Below are 12,196 nucleotides of genomic sequence, written 5' to 3'. Positions count from 1 at the left end.
GTATTTCCTGTGAAGTGGAGGTTAGATTAACAATTGGATTCGGTCAAACCTTTCTGTCCCCCACGACCCGCTCCCTGAGTGGGCTGTGTACCTTCGTCTCAGTTTCGCTGAGTGGTTGTGGTGAGGTGATGGCTGTGCACGTCTTTCGGTTTAGGGGCCGTTTCCTTTTTGCCACGAGCAGGAAATCTGCTCATGATTGTTCAAGGTTGTAGCTCAACGTGAGCATCTTGTTTGCCAACAGCCTTTCACCTGATGATTTTAGCATCCGTTGAATCAGTGTATTTGAATTGCAATAAAATGTGATTACCTAATTCCATTTTTACAGTTCTTCTGATAAAGGCAGGGTGAATTGCTGCATAAGGAATTTGCGTATTAGCAAGAAAATGTACACGTGGGGCTCTGGTGGGTTTGTGGCCGCACCTGGGCGTTGGTGCTACAGGAGAGGAAAATTTATCTTTTTCCTCAACCCATCTTAGTTTCATTGGTTTGGACCCTGCAAATTAGACTGACAGAACACAGCTTAACAAGAGAGAAACGAGCTTATTCATGTGCATCACACGTAGTACACAGCACATACAGACTCAAGTGATGAGTAACTCAGAGGAGTGGTTAGAACTTGGGATTATGTTGCATCTTAACAAAAAATAAATTAATAGAAGAGTGACCAGGAAAGGGCAGATTGTGGAAAAGGAACTAGCTGGGGCAAGCTGGTGGAAGATGCGGCGGCTTTCGCAGGAGTTGGTGCGGAGAGTCCTGTGATGCCACCTGCGGGCTGACGAGTGTGTAGAGTTGTCTGCAGTGACTAAGAACCCCTTGCCCTCCCTGCAGGAGGGACGCAGAGTTTTCTCACGTCTGCTTTTAAACCTTACCTTCAGCTTAAAGTGATCCCTCTGCCAGCACAGTGTATTTTGGGGTGGCCTGTTCTGAACCCCCTTGATGTGAAACTTTAAGAAGTTCCATATGTTAATAATGGAGTTGGTAGATGTGGAGAGAGGTTCGAGAGAAGGGATTAGCAAGGCAAGGAAGGGAGGCAGGCAAGCTCCTTTTACTTCTTTGCCGTTTTTCCTGGGTGTAGCCTTCACTTTCTAGCAGATGTTACCTGAATCTTTTAGAAAAGGTCCCCAAAGGGAAGTTGAACACTCAGATCCATCCACCTCATGATCTTGCGTAGGAAACACTCACGAAACACAGGGTGTCCTCCCCATTCTCCACCTTAGAGCTGCGCTGTCATTTCTCCTAAGGCCCTTTCCTTTCCCCTCCGACCGCCTCCGTCCTGAGGTTGCTGGCTCTGGCCCGGCTCCTGGCGTGGCTTTGTAGAGACCAGACTGATGTCAGCTGTACTCAGCCGACAGTGTACAGTTTGGGCGGATTCAGAGTAACACGGAAGAGATACCATGACTCTCTTAATGCACAGTCATGCTCCTTTCTAAGGACGGTATTCCGTACCATCATGAGACGTTAAAATGTGCACTAGTCACTGTCTCTGGGGTGTATGTTTCAGAGGCTAGTGATCCTCTGTCTCAGTGGTTCTGGGTACTTGACACCGGCAGCCTCTTTTTCTGGACGCCGCGCTCAAAGCACTGGTCCTCTTCACGCTTTAGCGAGCCTCGTGTTTATCACCGGGAGCCAGTCAGCTAGTCAATAAAAAGCAGCTTTCCCAAGACTAAAATCTCAATTCTCTTACCGAGAATTTATATGTAATTTTTACATAAAGGAATTGGATTAAAAATTAATATTTAACAGCTGACATTCTGTAATTACTTCTTGTTCTGATAATGATGGAAGAAGTACATAAGTCTTTCAAGCTAAGTCGATCGTTCTTTTTCTTCTCTGCTGTTTACTTCTTCCCCATCCCTGACGTGATTGTCTCAGCTGACATCAGGTACTTTGTGTGTGTGTGTGTGTGTGTGTGTGTGTGTGTCTCAATGTCTCAATGATGTAATGGAAACTGATCGCAGTACCAATATAAAAAAGCTTAATATTAAAGTACTCGAATAAATGTTAAGCTTTATTCTGGTCCGTGACTGTGTTTTTTCAGTTAAACTTAAGTTTTCATTTGGATTGAGTTACTCTAGGGAGCCTGCCCTTCTCAGAGTCAGCACTTTGTATCAGCAGTTAACCATAGGAATGTCCTCTTCGTTTCTTTTTAATTCCTCTTTTCACCCCCAGGAGCTTGGTGTCGGTGGCACGAGTCAGTGGAAAATCTGTGGCCTGGACCCCACCTCTACACTTGGCATCTACTTTGAAGTGGTCAGTCAGGTGGGTTGGATTTCCTCGTGCACGGTCCTGCCCCAGTGTGGTGGTTCCCGGTTATCACAGACTGGTGGCTTCTTTCTCCACAGACTGGCGCTCCTTTGTGCTTGTGTTTGGCTCGATACTAGTCTGGCGTGATCTGTTTTTTTTCTTCCAGTGTTTGGTTGGAGTCAGACAGCAAATTGTTTTTTGTCACCTTGTTGTTAAACTGATAGTCTTCAGAAGAAGAGTGGCTTTTATCAGCCATCATAATATTGGTGTATTTTTGAGTGTGTCAGTTTTCCCCCAGTATTTTATTTTAAACAATTCAAACATACAGAAAAATTAATAGAATTGTGCAGTGAACACGCGTCTATCCACAACTTAGGTTCTGTAATTAACGTTCTGCCGTATTTGCTCTGTCACATATTTGTCCGTCCCTCAGTTCCCCATATTTGTGACATATTTTGGAGCAAATTGCAGTCGTCAGTGTCTTCCATCCCTAAACACCTAAGCATGTGTATCATTAACTTGAGTTCAGTATTTATTTGAACATGATTTTTTTGTTTGAGGTAAAAGTCACACACAGTGAACTGCCCGGGTCTTAAGTGCACCATTCACGATGCACCAGGAGCCTTACTGTCACCGCCGTGTGGGTCGCCTTAGGAGGAGCACCTGGGGCCTGTGACCTTGTTTGAGTGTCTCGCTGTGACAGTAACGGGGTGCATGGCCTCTCACCCTGCAGCACAACGCCCCGATCCCGCAGGGAGGCCGAGGTGCAGTCCAGTTCGTCACGCACTACCAGCACTCCAGCACCCAGAGGCGCATCCGCGTCACCACCGTCGCCCGCAAGTGAGCGCCCCCGCCTGCCTTTCTGTTGACCCGCTGGTTTATCTTTGTAATCGCATTGGGTGGTTCTCGCCAGCTCCCGCTATTTGGTCAGAGGAGGAGGAGGAGGGAGAGGCACTGTTGGCCAGTCCAGTTAGGCCTGTAGAGCCCTGGCCTCGAAGAGGCTTCTTTCAATAGGAATTTGTTCATTAAAAATTATTTTTCATTATTGTGTTTATCAAATAAATAACCCATAAATATACCGCCTTGTAAAAGATTCAGGCAGCACATAATTAGGTAAAGAATGGGTCTCCCTCACTCTCTGCGGAGGTAAAGGGCTGTGACCGAAGTGACACTGAACTTCACAGGCCCGCATGTGCCGTGCGCGTGCTGTCTGCGTGACGGCGGCTCGCAGTAGCATATTCGTAGCTCTTCTCAGTCACGTGCCGAGGACACCTTCCATGTCAGTGCGTAAAAGCCTCTCCCTCATTCATTCTATTTTATCTTGAAAAAAGTTTCTTTTTTGAAGTATAGTTGATTTAGTATATTAGTTTTAGGTGAATAACATAGTGGTTTGAAAGTTTTGTAAGTATTATTTTTTAACGGAGGTACTGGGGATTGAACCGAGGACCTCAAGCATGCTAAGCACACACTCTTCCCCTGAGGTATACCCTCTCCTCTCCCCTGTAATTTTTATAGGTTGTACTCCATTTAAAGTTATTATAAAACGCTGGCTGTATTCCCTGTGGTGTACAGTGTATCCTTGTAGCTTACTTATTTTATACATAGTCATTTTTAACCTCTTCTGCCCCTCCCCCCTTCTCTCTCCCCACTGGTAACTACTAATTTGTTCTCTGTATTTGTGAGTCTGCTTCTGTTTTGTTACATTCATTCATTTCATTTTTTAGATTCCACTTGTAAGTGATAATGTGGAGTGTTTAGTACTTGTCTTTCTCTATATGACTTACTTCATTAAGGATAATATTCTCCAGGTCTGTCTATTTTGCTGCAAATGGCAGAATTTCATTCTTTTTTGTGGCTGAGTAATATTCCATCACACGCTTGTGTATGCGTGTGTGCGTTTACACACACACACACATACACACACACACCTTCCTAGACACTCTATGTCTACATCGCACCGGGGAGCTGGCTCGGGCCTTTCCTGGCCGCACACGGGGCACTAACTCTGGAACTGTCAGTTGGGCAGATGCACAGAGTCAGCTCAAGCACATCGAGGCAGCGTTTGACCAGGAGGCCGCAGCGGTCTTGATGGCGCGGCTGGGGGTGTTCCGAGCGGAGTCGGAGGAGGGCCCGGACGTGCTCCGGTGGCTGGACCGACAGCTCATCCGACTGGTGAGTTGGGAACAGTGGCCCTGCATTCAGTCTTGGTCTCTGCTCCACCTTTGGGAATGGAAAACTGTCATTTAAACTTACTTTATACAGTCAATAAATTAGAATTTTATTGGTTGCTTACCTCATGCCAAACGCTGGACCTTCTGAGCACGATGTGAAGGAAGTGTTAAATGTGCATCTTCCCCATGAGGGCGTACGTTACAGCTAGGGAGAGACAACACTCACAGGCCGTGTGGATAATGGTGCAAATCTGAGTGTGTTGAAAGCTGATTTAGATGAGTCACTGTGAATGCTGTGGGTCTGTATTTTCCCTCCAGACCGTAGAGGGGTGTTTTGGAAATGGTCCACGGCGCAGTGAATGTAAGGAGCTGCCTAATGTGTCATTGTTGTGGAATCAGGAGAGAGAAACCACATGGTGATTTAAACAGGGGAAGTCGTATGTAAGGAAATACTGCTGCAACAAGGGGTTAGAATAACGAGGGGTCGGCTGGTCAGAGGTAAAGAGAAGTCTGGGGAGCGTAGGACCAGCAGATCTGAGGGGCACTACTTCTGGGCTGAGGTGACTGGGCTGAGGTGAGCACCCAAGGAAGATGCCCCGCTCTCAGGGCCACTCTAGACCCGGCTGGGGCCATGGCCACGGCCCACCGAGTCTCTCAGGGCAGAGACGTTGCCAGGGGGGCCTGCAGGAGCGACTGGGTAGAAATTCACCTTCTAGAACTGGACGGAAATCAACCCTCTGTGGTGCCGAGGAAACCCTTCACCAGGAGTGTCTCACCAGAGGCACAGGGGGGCCGGGGGCTGCCGTTGCTCAGCCCTGGGGGAGCTGCCAGCACCGGGCAGCTGGCAGAGGAGGAAGATTGGAAGGGCCTACATCCATCTCACGGCAGGCAAGAAGGGTAAGTTTGAAGCCACGAAGCAGTAAATCAGTAGCCGACATACCATGTGATCTTACCATCTTGGAAATTCGCAGCACGGATTAGTGATCAGAGGCACTGAGAGACCCAGTAACAGCACCTCTTTAACCTGGTGTAGCCCACGTGTGCCCTTGCTGTCCCGTGGAACCATTTTCTCAGGGAATGTCAACGTTTCAAACACAATTTGAAATCGAGCAGAGGGTCCAGGTGGTTGTCAAAGGCTTCATGTGAGAAGTGAGCCTCAAATCAAGTGTTTTTAAAAAGTAGGAAGCAAGTCTTACCAAGTGGAGGGCTCAGCACAGGCCAGCCTTAGGGATGTAGCTGTGCGTCTCAGTTTATACTGGGGACACGGAAGGGACCACCGTCACAGGTGGCCAGCCTGTGCAGTGGGGGTACAGCAGTGAAGGCGCAGATTGATTGTGCCAAGCCTTGACTTTAGAGTTAGGTCACAGCCTCGGCGTTAGAGGGGAAGACTGAAGTGTGCTTCTCAAGCAGGAGTGTGATACCAGCGCGACTCCTGTGTTCACACTGCCTGTCACTGTCTAAGATCAGTTTGAGGTGGAAAGACTGCTGTTAGGGAGACAGTGGAGGGTTTTGCAGGCTCCAGGGGTCTGAGACCAGGGTGGTGGCAGCACAGTTGGAGGGGAGAGGAGGTTTGGAATCAGGATGAATGCTGAGAGAAGTGATAAAATTCGGTCAAACTATATGTGGACTCAAAAATGAAAAAATCAGTGTTGACTCGAGTTTCAGGTGTGAGTAAATGCAAGAATTGAGGGCAGGACGGGAAAGGCGGGCAGCCTCGGGGTGGAGGGAGGAGACCCCCCCCTTTTAATGTAATAATTTAATTTCTCTTGAATGTGAACTGGAAAAGCACACTTCCAAGGAAAGCTGCCCTGTACTGGAGAAGCCCTGACAGCGCAGGTCAGAGGTCAGCACCGGACGCGGGAGGGATTCAGGTGGCACCAGTGTGGCTCGTGTTATTTGTCGCTGAGGCAGTGAGGGTGGGAGCATGGGGCCAAGAACTCACCCTGGAGGAGCCCGCCGCTAGTTCAGAGGTGGTGGGGGGAGAGGGGCCCTTGAACGAGGCAAAGGAGGATTATTTGGAGAGATGACAAGGTTTAGGAAAGTGCTGTTTTAGCAGCTGAAGGAGAGAGTTTCAGGAAGTTTGGGAAGTCACTTGGTTCGTGGTGGGGGGAGTTTGGGAAGGTGAGGCCTTTGCAGGGGTTTGCTAGGAAGGAGGGTCATTGTAGAGATGCACTTTCTTTCAGATAGTCTGATTTTCTAGTGACCAGAGGAACGTGGGAAACAAAGAGGAAATAAAGGCACAAAGAGAAAATGTTTGGAAATTTGCCTTTGAAGAAAGGAGGAAACTTGAGCTGTGGAGTGACAGAGCATCAAGGATTCTCTGTGACTGCGAGGGTTTCGTGGCCTTAGAGGGTTTTCTTGCGGGAGAGGTGCCTGGGAAAGCCCCCTAGCCCCTCACAGGCAGAGTGGGCCTCGGCCAGCATCCCTGGGAGCTGGTTAGAATCGCAGCCTCTCCGGCCCCTCCCCAGAGCTGCTGAATCATTTAACAATACCTGAGTGTCGTGTCTGTGTGACCAGGGCCAAGCGGTGCTCGTCTGGGACTCGGGCGGGCAGGGGCAGGGTGGGGCGTGGGGCATCTTACGCCAAGGACTTCTCGGGTGGCACTCACTTAGGTTTTTTTTTTTCCTTCTTATTTTCTTTCAACAGTGTCAGAAGTTTGGACAGTATAACAAAGAAGACCCCACTTCCTTTAGGTTATCAGATTCCTTCTCTCTTTATCCTCAGGTAAGTAATCTCTTCATTAAGTAACGGAGGATGAATGAAGTGTGATAGAAATGAACCTCGCTGCTTGCAGGGTCAGGTGGAGACTTGCTGTGTTTGGAGACTCTGTCTGTCAGTGATGGAGGTTGTTCACCTCAGGACGGCTACCGTGTCTCTGTGCCCAACGGTGTCCAAGCCCTGTGGGAGACAGAGGTGACAAGCAGAGAGCAGAACAGAATCGTGGCTGTAGCTGTTCTGGGTGGACAGTCAGCTGCCTGCAGCCACAGGAGATGAGCGGAGCACGTGACCGCAGCTAACGTGACGGGCTGCGTGGGGACTGGGGACCGCGGGAGTTGGCTCCCCTCAGTCCCTGCGCTCGTGTGGCCAGGCATTTGGGTATCATGCGGAGAAGGGAGAGCAGGGGAGGAGTGGCTGGAGCGCAAGGCCGCGGCGCGGGGTCTGGGTGCTTCTGTCCTGAACCTCCATCCCCATCTGGTGACGAGGAGGCTGCAGCTTAGCTCAGCTGGGTGAGCTGAGGCTGGTGCTGGGTTACCGCGGGCCCTGCCCCTGCTCTCGAACGTGAGCCAGCTCCAAGACCGGCCCGGGATGGTCAGGTGGGGCCCTCATGGGTGCAGCTTTCCTGGAATTGGAGGCAAACTCAGTGTTTTTCCCCCTTCTCTCAAGGATGCCTCAATGAAGCATAAGTAGAAAGAAGATTTTCATTTTTAAGTGACCTTGTTAAGACTGAGGTACACAAATGTGTCTATCCTTTTGAATGCTCGATCCGGAAGGGGGACACCAGTTTCAGTCATGAACTTGTATTGCTTGGACTACCAGGGTTCAAGAGGGGCTTCAGAGGTCACGTCCCTTGATCACTGGCCCAGGGTGAGGCTCGGTAGTCCCTGATGTGTGCCCCTCTGGCCTGTGCCCAGGCAGTTGAGGCTGGCTGGCCTTGGGGAAGGAGCCTGGACGGGCCAGAGTCGGGGCTGAGGTCCAGCGCTGGCTCTGCTGCTGCTGGCAGGGATAAGGCCCCAAACCCTTGTGGTTTTCGGTTCCTATGTTATAGGGAGGGAGTTGGTGGAAAAGTGGCTCCAGGCCACTAGTGACTGAAGGGCAGAAGGAATCTGAGAAGCCATCTAACTTCAGTGGTTAAGCCTGGCTGCAGACTGGCAGCCTTTTTACAGCCGTGGGATCCTTTCTTCAGGAAGACCCCCTCAGAAGCCAGCACGGAGAGCGGACAGACTTGGTGCTGCTCGGGCGGTGCCCACCCACTGCCCACTCACTGGGTCCCACCGCGGCACCCTCCACCACTGCCCCGGGCCTGAGGATCCCCTAAGGCTCTGAAGAGCCCGGTTTCAAACTGAAGTTAGATGGTTTCTATGATTGCTTCTGCGAGGCACCTAGGGGAGAGGGCCAGAGCCAGTCTGCAACCAGGCTGCCTGGAGCAGGGCCGGCCCGGCCCCTCGGTATCCTCCCCTGTAAACTGGGTGGTGGGCAGGTTATCAGGAGGGTTAAATCATTCTTGTCGAGGGCTTTGTGCACGCTTTGTGCACGGAGGAGGCATCTAAGGTCAGCAGGGTTGTTGATTCACTGTATTCAAAAGCAGCTCGGGAAGCTGTGTCCTCAGGGCAGCTTGTTTTCACCTTCTGGCCGCTGTTTAGTGTGAGCTAGAAGCCCGCCCTCGCCCTCGCCTTCGGATCAGAAGGAGCCCGGCTCCCCGGTGTGTCTGGCTGCCTCCCCTCGTGCTCCTTGCTCCCGGCTCCCTGCCTATGTCTGGGCCCCCTGGCCCCTGCCCTGCTCCTGGCTTCCGCTTGCACATCTTTTAGGCCCCAGTGGCTTTGGGGAGCCACCTGCTGCCCCTCCACCCCCACCCCATCATCCTTGTGCTTTCTGTGCTGGGGCTCATAACATGCCACCCCAAGTGTGCCTTTAACCCCCAGGTGGTGACCTCTTCAGAGCAGCACCCCCTCTCTGACCTGGCCCCGTGACTCCAGGAATAAATGCTGCTTTGCCTTGCCCCTTTCCTGTGGAAGCTTTCACGTACCCAGAGCGCCCCCTCTTTTTTAAAAATCATTTTTATTTCTAATTGTGAAAAACCCATAACGTGAAATCGACCGTCTTAACCATTTTTAAGTGTACAGTTTAGTTAAATGTACATTGACATTGTTGTGCAGCGAGTCTCCAGAACTTCTTCATCTCACGAAACTGAACTCCGTACCCAGTGAACACCAGCTCCCCGGCCCCTCTTCCCTGCCCCTGGTACCACCATGTTTCTGCTCGTGAGAACCCAGAGGCCTTGTTCTAAAAGTCTGGGCGCTCCTGCTTCAGGGACTGACGGCGGGCTGTGTCGGGGTCGGGGAAGGCTGCGGCTGCACGCGCTCATCTCTTTTTCAGTTCATGTTCCACCTTAGAAGATCTCCGTTTCTTCAAGTGTTCAACAACAGCCCCGATGAGTCGTCGTGTTACCGCCACCACTTTGCGCGGCAGGACCTCACCCAGTCGCTCATCATGATCCAGCCCATCCTCTACTCCTACTCCTTCCACGGGCCTCCGGAGGTACGGCGTTTCCCACCTCGGAACCACCAAACATGTGTTACTGTTTTCAGCATATTCAATCTTAGAGCAAAACTGTAAAAAAAAAAAAAAAAAAAAGTTGAGTCTTTATAGTAATTTAACATTTTTTCTGAGTATTAAAAAATAGACATAGGAAAAAGTCACAGGAGGTGTAAAATTAGAAAACAATCTAAATGTTCAATGGTAGGAAAAGGAAGTAATCTAAGAAATATTCAGTTTATGTGACATAATAACATATTGAATGTGGGGGAGGCGGGGGTGCCGCGTGGGACCAAGGGGGACCCACACCATGACCCTTGTTCTGCAGCCGGTGCTCTTGGACAGCAGCAGCATTCTGCCTGACAGAATCTTGCTGATGGATACCTTCTTCCAGATCGTCATTTATCTTGGTGAGGTAAGATGGTGCTGTCTCTTTCTTTACTATTGTTTTTCATTTTTTATTAATCTAGGTTTTTATGACATTTGGGAAAAAAAATTGGCCTTAGAAAACCCACAGTTTATTATAATGAGTACAGTGGCTTTTATGCTAGTGAATAAAATCTTTTTTCAGATCCCTGGGGGGGATTTGTATAATTAGCAATGTTAATATTACTTGCTACACATGAAAAGGTGCTCAACATAGCTAATTATTAGAGAAATGCAGATCAAAACTACAATGAGATACCACCTCACATAGGTCAGAATGGTCATCATTGAAAAGTCTACAAATAACAAATGCTGGTGAGGGTGTGGAGAAAAGGGAGCCCTCCTGCACTGTTTTGGGAATGCAGTTTGGTGCAGCCATTATGGAGAACAGCATGGAAGTTCCTTAAAATAGAATAGGCTTACCCTATGACCCAGCAATCCCACTCTGGGGCGTATATCTGGAGAAAACTCTTAATTCTAAAAGATACACGCACTCTAGTGTTCATAGCAGCGCTGTTTACAATAGCCAAGACGTGGAAGCAACGTAAGTGTCCATCAAAAAAGAAAGAATGAAGAAAATGTGGTATATACACACAACAGAATATGGGTCAACCATAAAAAAGAATGAAACAATGCCATTTGCAGCAACGTGGATGGACATACAAGTGATAACATGAAATATTTAGCACTTGTCTTTCTCTGACTTAGCTCACTTTGCATAATGCCCCCCAAGTCCATCCATCTTGCTGCAAAAGGCAGAATTTCGGAGTTTTTTTGTTTTGTTTGTTTTTTAATGTCTGAGTAGTATTTCATTGTATGTATACACCGCATCTTCTTTATCTGTTCATCTGTGGATGGACACTAAAGTTGCTTCCATGTCTTGGCTATTGTAAATAATGCTGCTGTGAACATTGGGGTACACGTATCTTTTCTGATTAGTGTGTTTTTTTCATTGTTTTGACAATTGACTTGACTTCCAAGTGTCTGTACCTTAGAAGTGATTTCACATGTCCTGAAAAGCTAGAAATTGTGTTTCAGACTTTCCTTAATACCTTAGGAGGAAATGATTTTCTAATACTAACAGGCATTTTACAACTTTAAACACAATTTTTTCAGCATATTAACACCCACTCTGCCAACCGCTTGCCGGCGGATGCCAGGTCATCTGCTGTTCCCAAGGCTTCAGGTTCCTTTAGGGGCTTCCTTTGCCTTCAGCTCATCCCGTATAGACATCCCTGACCACAGCCCCCATCCTGTTCATTCACACATTGATTGAGCACCTTCTGTGTGCAAGTTACAGGTACTAAAGACAAAGACCAGTGGTGTCACTCTTGCCCTTCAGAAGTCCTATGTCTAGGGGCTGGAAAGGGATAAATTTGGGGGTTTGAGATTTGCAAATGTTAACCACTATATATAAAAATAGGTAAAAAGAACAAATTTCTTCTGTATAGCATAGGGAGCTATATTCAGTGTCTTGTAATAACCTGAATGAAAATCACATGTATGCATATGCATGACTGGGACATATGCTGCACACCAGAAACTGACACATTGTAACTGATTATACGTCAGTAAGAAAAATTAACAACAGCAGCAGCAGAAGTCCTAAGCCTGCGCATTGTAGGCATTCCTGTGGGCTCTTGGACCCAAGTGAGCTTATGGGCGTTTCCTCCAAGCCGCAGTCAGTCAGAAATCAAGAGCTGGACAGCAAAACGTGGGAAGGCGGAGAGCAGGCTGTAGAGGGACGCCTCTTCCTGGGGTCGTAATAACAGTTCTGTTTGTAAGACACATCAGTCTCTTGTTACACCTTCTTACTGCATTTTCTCTCTGCATTGTTTTCTTTTTTAGTTACAGTTAGGAGGGAGAGAGGAGATGTGACTGAAACATTTCTGGGAGAACCGTGTGGGTGGCAGTGTCCTGGGTGCCCCTCTTTGCTGACTAGTCAGCTCTGCTCTGCTCCCTTCTGAAACTTGTCTTTCTGACACAAGACTTCGTGGCTGGAAACAAGTCGTGGGGGCGGGGTGGTAGTGTTAGAATGTCAGCGTCGAAGGAGACCTTCATCACAGTGATTCCACGGTAGTTGTGGTTCGTCTGTTTTGGTG

At 48.8% G+C, this 12,196-nt stretch overlaps 1 protein-coding gene across 1 annotated transcript in view; it reads left to right on the top strand.

Moving 5' to 3' along the window:
- Positions 1-12,196, top strand: part of SEC23B (SEC23 homolog B, COPII coat complex component) — a 35,485-nt gene that overhangs the window by 16,194 nt on the left and 7,095 nt on the right. Inside the window, 6 exon segments of the mRNA XM_006182833.3 lie at positions 2,170-2,259; positions 2,978-3,084; positions 4,263-4,416; positions 7,062-7,139; positions 9,510-9,671; positions 9,997-10,083. Of these exon segments, the coding sequence (XP_006182895.2) occupies positions 2,170-2,259; positions 2,978-3,084; positions 4,263-4,416; positions 7,062-7,139; positions 9,510-9,671; positions 9,997-10,083 (678 nt within the window).

The sequence above is a fragment of the Camelus ferus genome, chromosome 19 (assembly GCF_009834535.1).
Source record: "Camelus ferus isolate YT-003-E chromosome 19, BCGSAC_Cfer_1.0, whole genome shotgun sequence".
NCBI lineage: Eukaryota > Metazoa > Chordata > Mammalia > Artiodactyla > Camelidae > Camelus > Camelus ferus.
The sequence above is the reverse complement of the archived record's forward strand: the minus strand, read 5'-3'. Positions and strand labels throughout refer to the sequence as shown.